The 23289-nt window shown below is 33.3% G+C and overlaps 1 protein-coding gene across 1 annotated transcript in view; it reads left to right on the forward strand.

Moving 5' to 3' along the window:
- Positions 1-23234, forward strand: part of LOC115448417 (calbindin-32) — a gene marked incomplete in the record, with an annotated part of 83419 nt that extends 60185 nt beyond the window's left edge. The window contains 9 exon segments of the mRNA XM_037441148.1: positions 5155-5244; positions 6197-6283; positions 9597-9653; positions 9992-10075; positions 11372-11427; positions 13165-13210; positions 17068-17124; positions 17473-17544; positions 18761-23234. Coding sequence (XP_037297045.1) covers positions 5155-5244; positions 6197-6283; positions 9597-9653; positions 9992-10075; positions 11372-11427; positions 13165-13210; positions 17068-17124; positions 17473-17544; positions 18761-18913 — 702 coding nt within the window.
- Between the last annotated feature and the right edge of the window lie 55 nt (positions 23235-23289).

Below are 23289 nucleotides of genomic sequence, written 5' to 3' on the forward strand. Positions count from 1 at the left end.
TATCTTTTCCTAGTCTTGTTAAGCAAATATTCAAAATATAGGTCTCACGCCCCTCCGAGGCAATTCTTTTGCGCTCTGTCTCCACGCCGAATGCACGTCCATGCACGAGGGACATTTGTCGCGGCCCTGCACTTAACTGTTTAAGTGTGTATGCCTCATGGTTGCCAATTCACATTGAGGCCTATGAGGGCTCGTGGAAATTTCCTGGCCTTCTCCCTTCCTCCCATCCTAAGAGGGATCCTTCTCCTTCCTCCACACTTCCTTCCCCAGATATCCCCTCCCACTTTCCTTCAGGTTCCTGCAGTCGATAAGCCAAGAGATTTCAGTACTCCATTCATAGGTAACCCCTGGTGTTGCGGAATCTTAACTGGGGATTCCGATACAAAAAAATATATATAGGTCTCACGATCGCTTCTGTCTAATGCTGACGTCGACTAATGCAAAATCGGAACGCCCGAATCCAATCAGCTTGCGTGCCACGTTTTAATAGAGGCAGCTTTATAGTAAATGCAGACGAATTAATGCATACTTTCATTCGAGTGTGCAAGCCTAGTCATCACTTCCCATAACATTGTTTTTTAACCGAATTCACTTAACGGTCACCGAAGCTAAGAGTATAGTTTCCTATGTTTGATTTAGTTTATTATGTTAAATGTAACAGAAAATAATATGAAAATGAAATTCTTCTGGGAATCAACATCAAAATTGGTTGAAAAATAAAGCAGATATACATATATTTGATATATTGTTGTGAGCAAAAGTGCGAGCGTGGTGGGGTTATCGCGCTGTCCTTTTCTCACTCCCGCACATTACGGCCAGTGACACTGCGTGACGTCACATTTCACTATTACCGTAATTTGACAGCTTCCCTTTCCACCAAATTTCAAAACTGTATAACTTATTTATTATTGCGTGAATATGAAGCTTCTTCCCTTAGAATTTGGATGAAATACATTTTTAATAAATGTAATTAAAAAAAAGTCGTCAACTACCCTATTATGAAGACTTACAGATCACTAGACAGCAAAACAGTTTCATTCGCGTATTCTTAGTCAGAATTGTCAACCAGTTAAAACCTTAAATTAATTCATCTTTATGGGCAACGTCCTCTCAGCACTCGCCCATGAAGATGACCTACTTAATAGCTTGAAATTGTCGATTCCGACTAACAATACATGAGTGAAATTGTTTTGCTATTCAATAATTTAATGTTTCGTGTAAGTCAATAATATTAAGACTGAGCGATATCAAATGGGAAGCTCAAGATCGATCGAAAGGGTCATTGTGGAAGCCCTTTACCCAACAAGGTCAATATAACGATAAATTGGCTCATAACTTGGCATTATGGTCTCCGACCTTAGTCTGTTCCCTGAAAAAATATCTTACTCAAGTATAAACTAGCACCTGTAGCATACACTTATCAAATTAGATGTACTGACAATAAAGTGATAAATCATAAGACATGGCTTAAATATTATCATGAACGATTAATCAATACATTCTGGTAAAAGTGATTATGGTTCAAAGTGATAATGGGTTTTTCTGCTCAATATCAGTCCAAAGCCTTGAATTGCTTCGTAATAAGGCGATAGGCTTACTGCCTATCATTATGGGACACACATTATGGGACTAAATACACACGGCGAAAAGTTGGTGCACTGGTTGCGCTTCCGTCTTCTGCTTCGGGGATGAAGGGTTGAGTGTGTGTATCTATATTATGACAAACTTTTGACAAACACAACCTTCTTAACTTTACATACCAAATTATATTCTAATGTATTTAGCGAATTAAATCACGTATTTACTTTGTGTTTCTATACTAAATTCTATTCTGTCTTTAGCGTACAAAATAACGTACCTATATGGTGTATACTAAACATTTTGTAGGCAAACGTGGTACATATTGTAATATACTTGTTGGATAAATACCTATGATATTAACTGTAACTAAAAATTAGGAGTTCCTTTCTTGTATTTTCAATGCCAAACAACAAGATCTTTTCTATGGTATTAAAAAGCTATATTGAACCCAACAGAAAAAGAATCATTAAAATTAAACTACTTTTCGGATTCTATCGCGGTTTTTTTATATTTTAGTTTTCTCCCGACGTTTCGAAGACTTTGCAGTCTTAATGGTCACGGGGGGGACTGAGGTGTTGTTCATCCGCAGAGTCTTTGCGGAAGAATTAGAATCAAAAAGTAATTTAATTTTAATGTCTAACATACGCATAACCATATGAAATCATTAGAAAAAGAATCGTTACAATCCTATTTGATTTTGAGAAGTTCTTCGCTGCATCTTCGAAGTTCAAGGTCTTACAATAAAATTAAAGTGAGATCATTACGAAGCTATACAGAAACGAACTCACAAAGAATAATCGAAATCGGACCATGGGGTAAAGAAATATCTCTGATAAAATATTGAAAAAAATTACGATGGATAAATAAACCTTCCTAAAGCCAGAATAAAAATAGCAATTGGTGAAATAAATTAATGATGTGTGCCAGTAGACACAGAAGATATACATATATTATTGTTATTTATGGGAATCGGCCTGTGTCTATATTTGATAATACCGGCATAATTGTATCAACTTGCGACGGACAATCATCTGACTATCATCTCCCAGATGCAACTTCACTTACAATCGGCTACAAGAAGTCACTTTGTATAAAAAAATATGATACTTCCCCCAAAGAAAAACGTCAAAGACAACAGAATTCAAAGACAGAGTATACATTCAGCAAATTCTTTTCTCTCTGGCCAGCTAATTACAAGAATAACTTTTAAAGAACCTAACAAAACAGCACGCTCATAGCACTTAAGCTAAATTACCATATGTACTCGTTTTTGAAAGAATCTAGATTTTTCAAAAGACTCAAAGCCGTTAGCAATGTCTGTTTATATTTATCATTCATTGTTCGTTATAGAAAAGTTTTAAACAAAAGATCAAAAACAAAGGCCGTATACGAACTCAATGAATTCAATTAACGTAACTTTTAATCCAATTAACAGTTGATTAAAATTATTTGAATCGGCTTTGTGTTAGCGAGTTTTTTATTTTGTTGTCCATCATTTATTCTTTTGTACCTAAGGATATGCACTACCGTGTATTAAAATATTTTAAAAAATATGGATACCGTAGTCGAAAAGAAAAATGTAATGATCATATAACACTGCCGTGCTAAGCTCAAAAGTGGTAAAAAAAACAAAATCTTGATTTTTATGTCGTCAGATAGCTTAAAGAAATAACCATCCAATGAACTCACCAATATAACTGTATCTTGTTTAGAACTTATTAAAAAAAAAACTTTAAAAGAGTTTCTCTATCTCAGTTCTACATACAACTATAAAACTATATTTACAAAACTTCGATTATCTCGAAATAAGGTTTCTTTGATATATCGCTTTTGCAGAATAATATAAAACCTATATTATTTATTCTCCCACTGCTGGGCACGGGCCTCCTCTGCTACTGAGGGATTGAGGTTTCAAATTCTTCACGTTGGCCTGGTGCAGCACACTTCACATACCTTCGAAGTTCTTATGGACCTAAAATATATTTTCTAAAACATTCAGAGTAAGCCAGATTGTTTCACATCCATTTTAGTTTTCTATGGCGATATAAAATATTTCTACGACTAGGAATGGTGCATGCCTATCAGATTTGTGCGTAGCCTTGGTGAAGGAATATGGAAAAGGTAACAAAATTTTGGATTGCGTTCTGAAACCAGCACGTTTATGCTAAAATAAACCAATGCACTTCGAAAATGTCTTTCTACTTCAAATTGCCGTTATCTAATCCTAATTTTTGGGTCGGCGCAACATACTTCTTCATACTTATTACATGTTAACAATTTTCCATAGTTTTTAATAGCTACATTATGCCAAAGGCTTCTGAAAGATCCTATCCCGGGCAAATTAAATTCACACAAAGTAGTGTCCGATTTGAGATTCAAATCCCAGGTCATTTCAAACTACAGAATATAATATGTTATGTTATTACTAGTCTAAGAAAGAGATTTTTCATCTCCGTATAAAGTATAGCATAAAATGTTTAGCTCTATAGATCCCGGCTGTCCAACATGAATCAACATAAACGTGACAGTAAGAATGACTTTTCAAAAGGAGTTCTACATTTTGCGTTATTCTTGAATTTAATTCAAAATTCACATTTGGAACGCTGCGTTCTAAGTTTGAAATTGCTTCCCATTCAGCCGGCCGACGACAATGGCGGAGCGGGGCGTTTCCGCAAACTTTGTATGGGAACAACGAAAAACTGACTTTTATTTTTACCCTAAAAGCTGGGGAAAGGTGCAGATGTGAAATAACATAACGGATTGTAACAAAAAGATTTTTGATAGCTTCATACGCAAAAGAGCAATAAAGTGGTGTGCTAAAAATCTTGCTTGAAGGTGATTTTGCAATTCCATTCTTAAAAAAAAAATATTAGGAATACCTAAAATTTTGTGAACTGCTGGTAGTAATCAACAGTCCCATACATACTGCTGACCACACACTACGAAACAAACTTTTATGTGTCAAAGGAATTGCGAAGGTTTTTCCTGCTTTACAAATTGGAGAAACCAAAATTTTAGATTTGTCGAAATCGATTTACTTAGAATTTATAGCTACAATGATAAAATCATATCTCCTCAAACATTCTTACTGATATAAATTCAGTGTGTCTTGGATTATCCTATGCACCAAATGAGGAACTAATTGCCGTTATAATAAGTATATAGATAAAATTTCAGGGAACGACGCGACGTACATTAAAAAAATACTTACCTACCTTAAAATCTATATATATAAAAGAAAGTTGTGTTAGTTACACTATTTATAACTCAAGAACGACTGAACCAATTTGGCTGAAAATTGGTAGGGAGGTAGCTTAGAACCAGGAGACGAACGTAAGATACTTTTTATTCCGTTCCCACGGGAACGGAACGTGACATAAGACGTGGTATAAGAAAGCAAAATTTGGTATGGAGATAGTTTAAGACCCTGGGAAGGTTATAGGCTACTATCCCGGGAAAATATATAACGCGACTTTTATCCCGGAAAACTCCTTCACGCGGGTGAAGCCGCGAGCAATAGCTAGTAATTATATAAAAAGAAGCATAAAATGTATCAATATATTTTGTTTCCAGGCGGTGTCAGACGAAATGCTCGTGGAGCTGAAGGCTTGCTTTATGGAAGCTTATGACGATAACCAAGATGGAAAAATTGACATCAGAGAGGTAATAGTGTAGTATGTTCGTTCTGAACTCTTAGGTCCACTTTGTAGTCCGTCTGTCTGTGAAGACGCTTTTTGGAACGGCACGCTGCAAATATTAGAATCTACGGCGTCTTTTAGCTCTAAAAACAGAAAACTTGTAAGTTAAAGTGATCAAAAGAAATGACCGTTTATGTCTCATATTTTGCGATTTTACAATAGAATGAAAACTTAAAGAGTACTTCCCGTTGACTTATAATCATTAAATTTAACAAAATGCAATGTGTTACAGCACATGTAAAGGAAAATGTCTGAAAACAGTAAAAATATACTAAATCTAGTTTCAGAACTAATTAGGCTTCTTACTTACTAATTATTTTCTTTTTAAAAAAAAACTTAATGCAATCAAAATGTCGGGTTTAATTTTTTTTTAAACGTACATGGCAAAGTCATCTGCACCTGATGGTAATTGGAGTCCTGTGACCTTAATGCCCTTCTGTGATGTCCTGTGTCCTGTATGAGTAAGATTGTTAAAATACTACTAATATTATAAATGCGAAAGTTTGTGAGGATGGATGTATGTTTGTTCCTATTTCACGAAAAAACTACTGAACACATTTGGATGAAACTTTACAGTAATATTGGTTATACATCAGAATAACACATAGGCTACAATTTATAACGATTTTGTGTAACTTGGTCATAATATAACGATACATATCAAGTAAGTCGGAAAAAAAATATTCCGGAAAACTCGTTCACGCGTTCGCAGTCTCGAGCAAAAGCTAGTAAATAAATATACATCGACTAACGATCACTGAATATTTGTAGATATCTGTTTATACATAGTTTTCTTTCTCTAGTGCTATAAATAGCCTTAAAACAACACTAATAGTGTTTAATTTAATTTGAAGTTCTATGTCATTAGAATTCATTAGAGACCACTTAAGATAACGAAGACAATTAATTGTTCACAGCTCGCGCAGCTATTGCCGATGGAGGAAAACTTTCTTCTGCTGTTCAGATTCGATAACCCCTTGGAGTCGAGCGTCGAGTTTATGAAGGTAACTTTCTTTTGTTTTTATATTTTTGATTGGATAAAAATAATAAAAAAAATAAATAAATCGCCTTCAAAAACCACTCAAAACCAAAAAATAATTTCACATAACAAGTATATACTGGATACCAATTTTGGAGTCGGTGCCTAATTAAAATTGCTAGTCAAGCTAGATTGACAACCTCCTCCTTTTTTTGAAGTCGGTTAAAAATAAAAATGAGTGTGATTAACATTTTTGTTTTTTCTACGACATACGATATAATGGCCCACCTGATGGTAGGTGGTCACTATGGCAGGCGCAAAGTCAAGTCGTTATTAACCGAAAAAAAATTAGACTCTTTTGAAAGAATTTCTTAGAGATTATTAGACTTATTTTCGACTTTTGTAAATGTAACATTATGTTTATGCGCTATATAAAGGATTTCTTTGTTACACACTCCACCGCAATGCGAGAAGCGAGTAGTAAATCGGATATAAAACATAATAGCTTAATAAAATCAAGCACGTTTTGTACAACAAAAAGTTTATATATGGAATGAATGTTATTTGTAGTAAAGACACCCTCTAAAAGGTACTTTCCTGCCCACCTACAATCTAAACATACCCACGTGTTCATACATGAGCAATACACAGTATACACGTCACGCGACCGTCGATAAAATCAATAAAATCAGTTCGTATCAGGCCAACACTCATCATTAGTCAATTACAAATCAATATACTAGTGGGGGGGGGAGGTAGTCCTGCTATAGACCGCCTTCTGCGTAAACCGCATTTAATGTACATACTTACACTACTGTACATATTTTTTAATATTGACAACAACGCCACCTATCGGATCCAAAATTATCCAATCTTGCAAGTTGTGTGTACAAATAGAAATGTTTATGCCAAAATATCATCTAAATTTACAACTTTTCGTGTCCTTTCCCATTGATTTTACAAAATTATTTCATGCAAACTTTGTCCTGACAATCACAAACAATACAAAAAATCAGCAGAGCCTTGGTCACATAATGTTTTACATATCTATATCTATACTTCTATACTATTATATAAAGCTGAAGAGTTTGTTTGTTTGTTTGTTTGAACGCGCTAATCTCAGGAACTACCAGTCCAAACTGAAAAATTCTTTTTGCGTTGGATAGCCCTTTGTTCGTGGAGTGCTATAGGCTATATATCATCACGCTATACCCAAAAGGAGCGGAGCAGTAATGGCTAATCTCAGGAACTACCGGTCCAAACTGAAAAATTCCTTTTGCGTTGGGTAGCCCTTTGTTCGTAGAGTGCTATATGCTATATATCATCACGCTATACCTAATAGGAGCTTAGCAGTAATGGCTAATCTCAGGAACTACCGATTCGAACTGAAAAATTATTTTTGTGTTGAATAGCCCTTTGTTTGTAGAGTGCTCTAAGTTATATATCATCACGCTATGACCAATAGGAGCGGAGCAGTAATGGCTAAACTCAGGAACTACCAGTTTGAACCGAAAAAATCGTTTTGTGTTGGATAGCCCTTTATTTATGGAGTGCTTTAGGCTGTATATCATCACGCTATGACCAATAGGAGCGGAGCAGTAATGAAACATGTTGCAAAAACGGGGACAATTTATTAGTTTTGAGAGCTTCCGTTGCGTGCGCTGCGTAAACGGTTAAAGTTATGCAACAATGATGTATGACGGGATTGTTCGTCTTAAAAAGTTCTAAAAAATATATTATAAATCAAAGTCCTCCACTGCATCTGTCTGCCTGAACGTGTTAAACTCAAAAACTACCCAACGTATTAAGATGAAATTTGGTATGGAGACAGTTTGAGACCCTGGGAAGAACATAGGCTCCCGGGAAACTACTACTTTTATAACGGAAAACTTTAGCCTGAAAAACTTTATAACGCGGGCGGAGCCGCGGGCAAAAGCTGGTAGATATATAAAAATGAATCCCTAATTCCCTTGGTTACTCCATCACGCATGACCGGCTGGACCGATTTCACTTTTTTATTTTTTTGGTGTTTGTTATTGTCAGGAGAAGGTTCTTGTGAAAGAAAAAAATCAAAAAATTGCGCGGAAAATTAGAAAATTTAAGAAAACGTAACGAAAATATTAATTTTATATAACTATCAATGTTTGAAATAACTGCCAGCGATTGACAGAATGCGCGCTGCTTTATAGTTAAGACGGGACAACGTCTGTCGGGTCAGCTAGTTCGTATATAATATATACTTACGCCATTTCGAAGTCAGGTTACTCATTTAAACTCACCGGGTGATAACATATCATTCCCATGCATAAAAATATGTAAGGTGCATTTACATAAGATCGAATATGGGGTACAATAGCATAACTTAAAAATACACAAAACTGGTTATTTTTTTTAAACTACATAGGCGACGACGCTTTCTTTTTGCCCCATCCATATACTCTGTTCATGCTACGACTAAGGACAGGTGTGCTGTGTGCAGTGAAACAAAAAAAGGTGGATTTTAATTTCCTTAATTCTAATCGGTCCTTTGATTTGTGAACCTTATCATACTAGCTTTGTAAGCGTTATTAGAACGAAGTCCGAACTTAACCTACGAACGATCTTTTCTAAGGGTTTTAAATTTCTATAAAGATATTATCATCTATTTATAATCCCATACGGAGAATATTGAAAGACGATTAAATCACATTAAATCAGCTTTAATAATAACCAGTTTCATATTAAAAATCCCAGTATTACTCAAATAAGTACTTATATCTCCTCTCAACTCACTGAAAACCGTCCGAAATTAGCCGAATGCACTTTATGGGAATGGTATTATGTTTGTCATTCGCATGCATTTTTTGTTTTTTTTTTATCGGTGACGATTATAGAAAGGCTCTTGGCTTCGCCCTCTGATTTATATTCGAGATTAGTTATATCAACACAATCTCAGAGATAGCTAGGATTTACTCGATCAAGATACTATCGTTTGGGAATTAGTTGTAATTAACTATGGCTAGCGATGTAATCAATACCTAGTAATATGGAATTAAGAATGGCACGAATCTTGATTAGGTTTTTATGAAAAGTGGGAAGAAAAATTGACTTGTACGTTATCGTGCAATCACTCGGATTTAAAAAAAAACATTACTTACTTATTACCAATTGTTAGGTTATTTGATCGCAAGGTCTTTGTCCGTATTGTTTAAAGTTTGACTTCATTCGAACAGTAGGTCACATCAAAGAACAGTGATTTTGTCATTATCAATGCAGACACGTGTATATTTGTTAAATCCTTTATTTTTATCTGTGATAATGACATAAATATATTATTATAAACGGTTTATTTTTTTCAGATTTGGCGCGAATACGACACTGATGGCAGCGGGTACATCGAAGCGGATGAATTAAAGGTAGTTGTAAAGAACGATCTTTTTTTTAGTCTGAAAATGTGCAAGATAAAAAATCATACAGCCAATACTAAAAATATAATAAAAAGTATTTAAACATATTTTTATGGCGACGACGAAATTCAAATTCAAATAGTTTGTTACAAATCAAACTTACTTACGGAAAAGGTTTAATATAAAAAAAAAAAACAAAATTACATAGAATTGTGTTTCACGTTTAGCGTCCGGTGACTTATTTTAAATCTTTTTAAAATATTTAATCCTTGGTTTTTTTTAATATTACGCATGATATACTTTGTAAAAGGAAAATTTGATAATGTACTTTATTTATTTTGTTATAGAATTTCCTACGTGACCTGCTGAAAGAAGCGAAGAAAATCAATGACGTCTCAGAAGATAAACTTATCGAGTACACTGATACAATGGTAATATTTTCCTTAGTAACAAATGACTATAGCAGTCTATAACTGTCAACTAGTTGCCGAGAAACACTGCATACTGAAACTGAGAGTTGTTGAGAGATGACAGCCACGTCTTTCTCACGCCTTTATATAAACCTAATAATAATATACTTAAATTATAATATCAGCCCTGTATATAATGTCCCTCTGTTGGATATGGACCTCCTCTACAACTGAGAGGGATTAGGCTTTAATCCGCATTGTTGGCTTAGTGCGAATTGATAGACTTCACACCCCCTTTAAAAATTCCTATTGAGAACTTATCAATTATGCAGGTTCCTCACGATGGTTTCCTTTACCGTTAAAGCGATAATTTACAAATAATATACACACTGTCCCAGAAAATTCATAGGTGTCTTTGGGTTTGAACTTGCAGACATTCGTCTCGGCAGTCCGTTCCACACCCAACTAGGCTATCGCCGCTTAAAGCTTTTATATTACAGAAATTTATAGAAATCGTCTCCCACACAGCCATCTATTCCGCATTGCTAACTAAAAAGCATTCGATTTTATGTTCTCAAACTTCAGGCAGTCTCATGACCTCTGACAATCGTAAGGAGCGGCAAAGTTTCTCCTTAGTTTCCTCTGAGAACTAAATAAAGTTATTTATGTCTAACGATTCCAAATACAATTTGTTTGTATCCGATTATTAGGTCAATATTTGCTCTATTTAATGCGGTTTTTAACCGCTAAAATGCAATACGCCGTTGGTTTTGTGTCCGAAATAAATCTTGTTGCAATTAATATGAACATAAAAAGAACATGCCTATACAACACTAAAATAAGCTTCTAAAGCCGTTTAAAGAAAAGGACTTTCTTCTGAATTAAATTGTATCCATCGATATATATGTGCGTACTAGATCTGGCGTTCCGTACACTCATTGTGTTCAACTCAACTGTACTGCAATCCGTACACCTGACTTTAGTATGATTTCAACATTGGCAGCGTATGGTTATTTATGTACGGAGTGGCGCTCATAATATAAGAACTCGAGTATAAGTGTAAACTCGGATGTAATAAAAAAATATTTAATATTCGTGTCTGTAGAATATATGTCAATGATTGTATCTTTAATATACCTTTTATGTATTTTATATTTTTTTGTAATCTCCCAAACGTTTCAACCTGTTATGACGATACTTTAGAAATAATATTATCAAATTTTGTTAGGCAGTTAATAAAACCAACTGTTTTATAACAATTTAATACTAGGATACATAAAATATTAACATGGTTAAATTAATGTGTCATTTTCACAGCTGCAAGTCTTCGACTCAAATAAAGATGGCAGATTACAACTGTCTGAAATGGCAAAGTAAGTACATTACTTAAGTTTTTATTGCCCATTTAACTTCAAGTAGAGTTAAAAGTTAACCTTTCCGATTTTCACAATCGGAATTTAGTTTTAAGATGAATTAAGTGGCTTACTTTCTTATAACAAAAATAAACTGCAATTAGTCGAAATTAACCGATAATACCCAACAAAATCTCAAACTCTAAAGGAATAAATAGGTGTACAGTTGTGTAAACTAAAACACGAGAGAGATACATAAAAAGTAATAAGTAATTCAGAAAAAGTCTTTTAGCATCGCAGATGTCTAACTCGGGTATCTTTGTATTAAGATCAATGTAAGTGTTGCATATTCTGGCTAATGGGTGATGTAGGTCGGTCGGTTCTGTGCCGTATTTGTATTAAACAGTTAATGTATATAGCATTTTATTTATTATCATTTATGTGGAAGCATTCATTAAAGTGTGACTTTTGTATTTGGTTGACTTATATATATGGCGAATTGCACTTAATCAGTTGTGAAACTGGTCCTAATTGCACAATCGTTGATTTCTCATCTCTACCAGTGACCGTCCAGAGCCGAAGTTGGAAACCCGTTAGTGGGTTGCTCTTAGCATGTCCACTTAATTTTGAAAGGTTGCGAGCGCCTAAAGCTCTCACCCAAAAGTCGGATGTGGTTGTATAAGCTGGCCCTTGTCAGGCTAACAAACGTTGGGCATTTTTTTTAATGCTTTGAATGATGAGACGAGCTCGCCGTTCGCCTGATGGTAAGCGATACGCCCGCCCATAAACAGTAGAAACACGATCCAATACCTTGAATTACAAAGTATTGTTTGGTATTCAACAACGCTCGTCATCCTGAGACGTGAGATGTTAAGTCTCATTATGTCCAGTGGTAACACTGGCTAAAATGGCGAAAGGCCCTAAATGTTACTTTATTTATTTTTATTTAATTGGACCGGCTCATAAAGCCAATTACACCAATTACAAAACGTTACGTATTTTATTCCTCAATAATTGGATCTTTCTTTTCCCTCATTTGATAAAAATATTTTTGTTAAATTTTATACATTGGAACCCTGATCAGCTTACATAGGTATCGGTGAAGGGAGAGTAAATATCGGAATTTCTATTTTAATCTCGGGCTCCTCGCCCCGGGATCAACTTAATTAAATTTCAAAACTTCCAATATTATCTTATTTTCGTAACTCTAAACAGCTCTCGCTTTTGATCCATCGCCGCGTATAGTCTAGTTGTGGACGATTTTGCTGTTTATGTAAATTCTGAATAATATTGCGATTTAGAATTTAAAAATAACAAACAAAGTATGTAGGCAATGTATATATTCGCTTTCCATTCATTTTTATATATATAAGAGAACCAGCCAATGTTCAACTAGATTTCAGCATGCTACATCATCAGCATCATTCGAGAACATTTATGCAAAACGTAGAAAGAATTGACAGTGAATTAGCGGTTCATTAATCGACGGTCAATATTATATATCGAACTATGCACAGTGAATATCAAACATTGCCTTGAGAAAGGAACAATCAGTTATCATCAGTTTTGTTTTCTATCATCTTCATCAATCACACTAAGGGCTTCGACACGTTAAAAATACGCCATGTTCATAGACGCCATGTGACGTTTTTTCCCTGAACTACTGATTTTCTGTCTCTTAATATGTAATTTTGACTTCTGAGTAGGTATTGGAACGTATTTACAATATATTAATTTTCTATTATATTAATATTTCAGACTCCTTCCCGTTAAAGAGAACTTCCTTTGCCGTCAAGTGTTCAAGGTGAGTGACACGTAATTTCCCGCCAATTGGTACGGTATCCATCTTGTAGACACACCTCATCTTACGTTCCATTCCATTTACAAAATCCTGTACAACCAACATTATAAAATATAAAGTTAAAAAATACCACAAAAAACATTGTGTAAATAATTTAATCGTCTGTATATAAATAATTCACAATAATGCAATAAATACTTAATAATTATTACTAGACGAGTACCTACCCTCTAAAGAATTTAAAACATTTTAATCTCATCAATACCAGTCTATAATACTTGCATAAACCTGTAGCTTAAATGTAACGAATTATCTCTATCGATGGCGCTAAGTGCCACAAGTTATTGATTATAATATTAATTACCCTTTGTGATCGCAAGTCCTTGTTTTGTAATAAAATAATTATTTACTACATTAAATCAATAATATTAGCTAAAATAAAATTACTAATAAAACCCTTGTTTTATAAATTCATTAGGTACCTATATCATAAACAATGAAAACCTAATGATTTCTTATGTTTACACTAATGTTAGACATTAAAATAAAACTATTTACGGATTTGGATTGAACTGACAGCCCGCCCCGTGACCATGAAGGCTGCAATCTTCAAAACGTCGGAAGAAAATAATAATATAAATAACCTCGAATAATCCGTAAATAATTTTATTTGAAAACCCTTTAATAATTTTATCATCGGAATAACTCAATATCCTGTTTAAATAATTATTTTAACTATTTTGCACACCGGATTACGCTTGCATGATCACTTATGTTTTGTGTCACTTCCATTTCCTGTATTATTTTGCTTACTTTAGAACAATCATTAATATTTTATAGTGCTAATATAAATTTACGATAAATAATTAGATTACGTTTATTCCTCGTTTATCGCACTTAATATAATATTAGTACATAATTAGGCAAAACTAGACAGAAATAAATAACATGCATTCATAATTTATTTCATTTTTTTTCTATATGCGATAAGCGATGAAATACGGGTAAAATAATGAAATAATAAAATATTTAATTGGTTTATTGTACCTACAATGAAATATTGCCACGTAAGCTATTGTAGTTACTTAGGGTATCCGTCCATCAACCAATACCATTAACTGTTCAGACACAAGTCTTAAAAACGAAGCAATTCAGATTGTCCATAATTTGAGGGAAAACTTAGTTATTATTTTAAATGTAAACAATTTATATGTTATGATGAAAAATTAAAGTAATAACATATTGCTTTTGAATTTCATGTTTTGTTTTTTATTTAGCAGTGAATATTTCACCATTGAGCCGTTACTCCCAAGTTACTTCCGAATTTAAAGCAATTAAAAAAAATCGCACATAGCTAATTATCTCCTTTTTTATGAAGACTTGGCTTAGGCCTTATTGTACTGAATCTCATTGAAAGCACTATTAATGACGAGGCTGTATGGGTTAGAACCCTTTGCCTTCCCAATAATAAAGGGAAAATCAAAATTAAAAAAAGAAAAAAAAATTCCTTTTTATTAAAAACATTACGCACATAGCATGACTACGTGGTGATATTTAAATTGATAAATAACAAAAATACAATAGTACTAGCTGCAAAAGCATGACATCTATCATTTATTTGCCTGTTTATCTGTCTGTCTGTCCTAACACTGACGCTTATGTTCCGCACTCCGCACACATAGGAGGGCATAGAGGTGAGTCCTCACGGCATTTGTTTAATAATGATACTACATATTACTGATTAATGGCTTACTATACTGTCGTGCTAAGCGCAAAAGCGGTATGTCACGGAAACCTTATTTCGGGTTAATCGAAAATTTATAAACATAGTTTTGTATGTAAAACTGAGATGGAGAAACTTTTTTTTAACAAGTTCTAAAGAAGATACCGTTATTTAGATAAGTTTATTGGATGGGTATTTCTTTAAGCTATCTGACGACATAAAAATCAAGATTTTGTTTTTTTTTTGAGATACCGCTTTTGAACTTAGCACGGCAGTATAGATTAACTTAACCGCCACCGTCAGATCTATAGGTAAAATAGACCAATCAGAACAGTTAGTTTCACTTGCATACAGGTTGATTAGTTATTGCCATTAACGTCTAGCTCTGGAATTTATTAGAATTCGTCGTAAGATAATTACTTTGCGAACTGTATAAACACTATGTACCGTAGGTAGACCAAGGCCATGGCTACCGCCGTCAGCCGCATCAGTGATACGGAGCCCTTCTTGGCCCATACGTAGATTAAACTAAGGCGCCCAAAAGTTCGCATTGCCATGAAGAGCCCCCAACAAATTTACATATAGGGCCCCTCTGGAGCAAGCTACGCTACTGATCTACATTATTTCATATAAGTAAATAAGGTAAATAGGAATGTAAATATGAAAAGGGATGGTAACGATTATGTTCAAATAATCTAATCACACGTACAAACATTACTGTTATCGATTGATAAAAATAAATTTCTTAAAAATAATCGGGATTTTACTATCAATTTGGCGGATCCACCTGTAAAAATACTTGTAAGATAATTGTTATCCCTATTTATAAGTACATCACTATTTACACCGTTTTACCTTACCGAAATTTGTAAAACCCATAAAATATTAATTCGATAACGATCTTAACATTTTCTATTATCGCAATATTTCAAAATAAGTAGTGATAATTCTGTATCATTATTAAACAAATTTTAATATAAATAAACACTCAATTTAGGCACAATATGCCTCGTAGTTTATAATTGAAACATAAATAATGTAAAATAGATATACTATTATAAATGACGACCTTTGATGATAAATTAATAATGTAGTACGTAGTAAAATTTTGACAAACTTCAATAAAACAGAAGTGAGTTTAAGTAAATTAGTAATGTAGATTAGATAGGTATTTACAATAGACGATGACTTTTTAATGTTCAGAAGTTAACTATTTCTATCCGTGGTGAAAAGTGAAATCTTCCGAAAGAAAAACCCAACACATCGAATTGGTACTAATATGCATTTAAATGCAGTCTGCAAATCGTTCTAATGATAATTAGAGTCTACATAAGAGGAAACTGACAGGAAACGAGTTATATGGACCCTTTACCACTGATATCTATATATACTTTATAGTGGCTGTACTTAACCTTATTTATACGGGCCACAAAAACGTCTTAGTTATAACGCCACAGGCCACAACCTTAATTCCAAAGAGGTTGTAACACTACGTTACACTTAATTCATTGACCTACATAAATGTCTAAACTGTAATTAAAATTTAAAATGTAATTTATTTTATAAAAACAATTTATTATTAACTAAAGATGATATTCTTATAGGGTTAACATACTATTGAAGTACATTTGGTAATTTATTTAGTGATCCACTGTGGGTCATGTGCGCCACTTTTATAAACTTCCCGAGCCGTAGACAGAGAATAACTGGCCTATAACATAAATAAGTCGAACAGAGGTAATACCTCTGACTTGCAGAAAACCAACATAAAGTGGCAGCTTCCTTTTACATGTCATATAGTCAACGAGCAATTTGAATCCCCAAACATCCCCTACTTACTAATTCCAACTATTCCAAATCCAGCATACATGACTACAAAAACATCTTCGCGTTTATCCCTACTCTTTTATGCCGGCATAATTAATATTCTAGGACTATGTATGAGTTATCAGATAAACCATATTCGTCTCGCGCACAACGGCCCGACCTACTACGGGCTAAGTGCGAAAAACGGAGGTACTCGACATAGAACAACATAGAACATAAACCTGGTTACCGACCTATGTATGAAAATACATCATTATTTATATTAAACAATTTCAATTGTTTTTATAACGTCCGTTGTTTATTCTCACAGGGCGCCACCAAACTGACGAAGGATGATATCGAAAGGGTATTTTCGCTTTACGACAGGGTAAGCGATATATTTAATAATTAGGTGTTAACTGCAACTGCGCTTGTGTGGATGATTAAAATTCCGTTGTGTCCTTTCATGGGTTATAAAGTATATTTAAATCAAGGCATGGTTTCTCTGTAGACCAAATTCCATCCTAATTAGTTTAGTTGTTTTTATTAATTTCTAAGAATCATATAAACATCATCACAATTTGAACATTTGTGAAAAAGAAGTAAGATTAATCACTTTTTCTAGTTACTTACTTATTCTAAATAAGTCCAACGGTCGAAGGAAGTGGAAACACTATTTATCAAAGAAAATGTGAAAATATTTATTACCGATAACGTTATGTTGATATAATTCTAGGATAACAACGGGTCCATCGAAAACGAAGAACTTCGTGGATTCCTTAAAGATCTTCTGGAACTCGTCAAAAAGGTAGGAATATGGAAAAATATTATCGTTGTTGTACTGATTTATTATGTAATGTAAAAAAAAATATGACAATATTACAAAAAGAAAAACTTATATGACGGCTTTATCCCCGAAGGGCTAGGCAGATGTATAACTTCAGCACCTGCTTTTCCCCAAGCTTAAAGAAGAAAAATCCAATATCACTGATCCGAGATTCGAACCCAAGACCCTCAGAGCGAAAGTCATACCGCGCTCGAAATACAATATGCCGGCGAGACATATACAAAGAAAATATTTAGTTAAATATAATAGTTTATTTGTTTTTCGGGATAAGTATATAAAAATATTGGAAAGCTTACGAATTTGAAGAAGCCATTGTGACGACAGCAACTATCAGTATCATCATTCTCTTATCAACGACAATGTATACATAATGATTATATTAGGAAATGCGAAAGTGACTCAGAAATGTTTTTTACCGTTCAACTTTAGTAATAAAGAAAACAATAGCATCCTTAGTACTTCTCATTATAATAAAAATACTTTAACTTCGTTATCAATTTGTTATTTTTCCAACAAATTAATTATTACATCAGTTCACGCCGGTTACTGTACTAGGCTCCAAGCTCGTCTCGCAGTAGGTATACCAAATTAGAATTAACAATACATTTCCATTCATTCAACTAAATCCGTTTCACATCAACATTATTGGTAAAAAATAAATATACAGGGTCATTTTAACATTGCGTTACTAAATGAAACCACACTCGTCTTCACCTTTGTTGACGTTTTGCCAAAAATCATCCAGTAATAACGAATATTTATACCAAAAATCCTGTTTTTAGTTTCCTGATTTTTTTATCATTTTGTAGTTTAATGCGAATATGGCGTGTGCGTGAGTGTATTTCTCACTAAAAATATGATGCTGCCGCTGCGACGAATTATCTTAGAGTAGTAGTAATGGCATTAAAGCGCGCAAAATTAAAATTACTTTTTATTAATATTTATTTTGTTCGAAACTTACACTATTCTACTTTACATCTTCGGCTCAAATAACTTTAATTGTAAAGTATTATTTTCAAGTAGATAATTATGTGGTTTCATTTAGTAACGCGATGTCAAAATGACCCTGTATATAAACATAAGCTTATTAAAAATGCAATATATATGCAATTGCGTGGTTGTTTACATGCTCCCTAAATAAAATACATTATACTTAAAATCCCCATTCTAATTCCAGGACTACGACGCCCAAGATCTGCTGGAGTTTGAGGAGACGATACTCCAAGGAGTGGAGTACAGCAGCGAAGGAAAGATAAGTAGGAAGCAACTCACCATGATATTATTGGCCCTAGCGAAGCACAACCAGGAAGAAGAACCAACAACACCATAAGCCAGCATAAGAGATATCGCCACTCCGTCCCGACGTCCGAACGAATTTGTATAGACGAGATCTGAAGCGGTTAAGAGGCAACTGAGGTATAGAATTGGATATTTTTCTTGGAGACCTTAAATAGATAGACATAGAGTTCTATTTCTTCTAAGGTGATATACTCTCGTTTTGCAATTATGGACATTCTAATCAATGGACATCTTTCATAGTCTTAAAGGTAATTAAGGTATTTTTTGACTGTCATACCTATACGGCTATCAAAGCAGTCCTTCGTTTAGAACACCTGGTATTGCAAAAAGACGGATTCGCGCCTGTACACGGATTAGAGCAAACTATACAAAGATAAGTATTGTCGCTCTCTGGCGCAAAACTTAAGCATTTTTTTAAGATTTCACAAAGTTAAGCAGTTTTAACAATGCTAGAGACAGTGGTGTATTAATAGAGCGGCGTGAGGGACAAAATTCTACAAGCCCCGGCTTTAAGGGATCCCGAAATGTTAAATTTACAACTTTTTGGCCTAAAAAAAGTACAGATTTTTCATGTAAGGAAGGGCCTTATTCAATAACATGTCACGAGACTTTGAAGATATACTGACGCCACTGGCTATATGCATTTGAATTTACACTGTACTCATGAGAAGTAAATTATACTCAAACTATGTAGACCAACTCCCTTTAAAACCTTCAATCATGTTTCCATTAAGTATTGAAGTAAAATTATCCGCATAATAAAATATCTCAGTTGCCTCTTCGTTCGAGTTGACTGCTTAAAATCCGACGTAGTGTTACAGTGATGAAGTTTTCCCAAATTAAAATAAACACCAAAATATAAGTTAATTCAAATATCTTTGTAAACTTAGGCTAGGCGGTCTGTAAAATCATAATATTGTCAATCAGAAAAACAATTTGTTTAAGACTTCGAGCGCCTTCAAATTGCGCTTGCGCAAAATTATTGCTTTGATTGATTTATTCTTGCTCATTTGTAATTGTATAGATAGCGATTGAAATTTATAGAAATCAGCCTTGATAGAGTTTACTTTATGTGTAGGTACGGTTTTTCTTTTTTTTACACTAGATAATCCAGAAGTTACGGATTTCTGCCGGACTTGCCGGTATAAACCGTTCTGCCAACTAAAACTCTGCCATTTAACTCTCTCTCCCAAATATCGAAGGTAGCGAGATATGCAAGTCGACGCTTGAAAGGCAATCATATCTAAGCGACAAACATACCTAAAATGAATTATATAAATAATTTGAATTGCCATTTTTTTCTACATCGTTTGATCTAGGTTTTGTAATTCTAGAACAATTTTAACAACATTAGACTATATCTTTATAAAATAAAATGTTGAATTGTTACGAATTTTCATATTAAAATCATAACTTTAAAGCACTCTACTCAAAAAAATACAGATTGTCGCTTAAATATTATTGGCTTTCAAGCGTTGAAGTGCATGCAACCACAATCCTCGCAACTTTCAGTGTACAAGTGGAGAGATCCTAATGAGTATAACAATGTATTTGAAAACTCTATCACTGTAACTACGTCGTAATAAAGTTGAGATAAACTGTCGTGATTCTAAATGACATCTAGAATAAGCTTATTCGAATCATGACCCTTTATCTCAAACCTCGGTTAGGTGCTTTAAGTTTTTACTGAAACCTATTTGATTTCGTCATTGATGGCTGTGTTAAGCACATTGTAAAATAATCTGACGGGTATTAATTTTTTTTATGCTTAGAAAATCAAATTCATGTCAAGCCAAAGTGATTGCCAAATATTTAAAACTAGCTATGTAATAGCAACAATTTAGATTCCGGAGATTATGCGTGTGATGAAATATTAGCAAAAATACATTTCCATTTTTTTATGATTAAGTCACGAATAAATCTTGTCTACACTCATGGCTCAATTGACTGACATAATATTCCTAATTCACTGTGCTTAATATTTCTATAAAATTCTCCAAAATATTCTTAAAAATAAACTTTTGACGCACCTTAGACTATTTTCATAATGTCCTTTAAATGAAAAATACAGTAGATTTTGAATATTAAACAAATCCTACATATCATTCCGAAATGATTTTCCCAAGAAATAAAAACATAATATTTTAATAGAAGTTTAAAATTGGAACACCGTAAATTATAAAAAACTCCTGGCATTAACAATTTTTTTTTCTATTTCTTTTTTATATTTTTTCCAGCTTGTTTCATATAAAAACCTTTTTAATCTTTATCAATAAAATACAGTGTCGTCTTCTTTCATTCCTTCCTTTTTCTATTTTTATGCAAAAAATATTACTAATGTACAAAAAGTATATCGAGTATCAGGCCTAATAGCTAAAGACCGGACGTTATTGAATATTTTTCGTAATATTATATTAAAAAAATCTTTATGTCGTACTGCTTAAGTTCAAAATTGAAAATAAGATAACACTATAATGTGGGTCTCCCTTAGGTATTCAACATGACATGACGCCTTCCCATAATGATCATTTGACCAAGATGTCCGGTCTTCAGAAACGAAATCATCTAAACAATGTACATAGGTTGTGATGCTTCGCGTCATTCGTACTTAGAAACCTGAAATGCATTAGTAAATCGATGTGCTTTAGATCTTTCTAATAAATGTCTTCGCTTCAAAATTGTTCGTAGGTGTCTTATGTGATCGTCTGCAGAGGAAATTAAAAGATATTATAAATCGGAATACATTTCTTAAGTATCAAATTATTTTAAATTGGTGACATTTTGTTTTGATGACATTATCAAGCACTTATCATGTTAAAATATCGGATAAAATACTATTTTAATATAAGTATAGTAAGCTACCAAAATAGTCAATAGATGATTAAAAAAAAGAATATTTTCCACCTGAAATAGAATGCAGCAAAAAACGTAGCAGAGTGGACGATCACCCTAACAACAAACTAATTTATTTTCGAATCGATATTTTTATTATTTCGTTTAGATCGTAAGGTATATCTCGATGTTAATTTAAATGTGAACGTAATCCTTCGGTGTGTAGCGGCCTTTTCGTGTTTATTCGTTTGTCTATGGATAGCATAAAAATCTGTGTTGTGATGAAATAGTTAGCTTTAATGGAAGTACCTAATGTATTTTAACAATATTCACAAGATCTGTGTTTGGGATTCGGTCAACTTTTAATAAAATTAAAGTTGTTTGTATTTTACTTTTTACAATTTCTAAACGTTTGTTTTGTTAACGTTATTTCGTCAGTATTGAAATTTCGTTTCATTAAAGTCGATTTTAACTAGTAAGGTACTAGTAAAGTATTCTCTGTTGTTTTAAATAAACCAATGTACAAATTTGTGATAAGTTTGATCTTACTTACTCGTTTGAAAGATGGTATAGAAATGTATATGATTTATATTATCTATGGTTTTGATCTGTCCATTCAAAAAGTTTTTTTTTTCACGATATTATCTATGTTCTATAAATGGAATATCGATACCCAAATGCAGAAACTAAACTGAACAATCAAATATCAGTGAACTAGGTACTTAAGTACCGACAAAACTCCAATTAAATCATGTTATATAAATGTTATAAATTAATAAAAAAATATATAAAATGGATGTTTAGATATTGATGTATTATTTAATTTTGGGTATAGTTGGAGCTGGCGATGTTTTAAGAAAGTTATGCCTAATTTATTACATACAACCAGTGCGACTTAAAAATACAGTCGAATTGAAAATTTTCTCCTTTTTTTGAAGTCGGTTAAAAATGTACTTCGCTGCCTAATGCCATCCCTCTTCCGCTTTCGTCGATTTTAGTCTACTATCTATGCTTATGTCAGTTGAGCGGTATACTCATCTCGTCATTTAATTGCAAAAAAATAAATTCACAAAATTAACTTTTTTAACAAGCAGCAACTTGCACAGTTAAATAGGATGGTAATTTTTTGATTCTTCGAATACTAATGTACCCAAAATATAAAACCATTTAATTGCCTCTTTAGAACTACAGGTGAATTCGTGTGTATTTCAAAGCTTGCAATAGAAATGCTGATTTTTGCCCTGAGTTGCCCTGTTTTGGAACTTATGCCCGATATGATGATAAACTCATGCCCTATCACATCGTGGGACAAATTAGTTCCAAGAAACTTTGCAGAATCAGTATTACCGACTTTGCAGTATTCACTATCAATTTTATTATATTCGGGTTACGCAGTTTATCTGATCATGCGCTAACTCCAACTAAACCTGAAAATCATTGTAAAAGAAACAACATAGTAAATAGTCGATATTGCTTAAATATTTATTAAGTCAAGAGATGTTAATCAAGTAAAGGCAAAATTTAAATTTCATATTCTTTACTTACAACAAATAAAATTTGTAGGTAGGTACTTAA

Source organism: Manduca sexta, chromosome 4 (genome assembly GCF_014839805.1).
Source record: "Manduca sexta isolate Smith_Timp_Sample1 chromosome 4, JHU_Msex_v1.0, whole genome shotgun sequence".
NCBI classification, from domain to species: Eukaryota; Metazoa; Arthropoda; class Insecta; order Lepidoptera; family Sphingidae; genus Manduca; species Manduca sexta.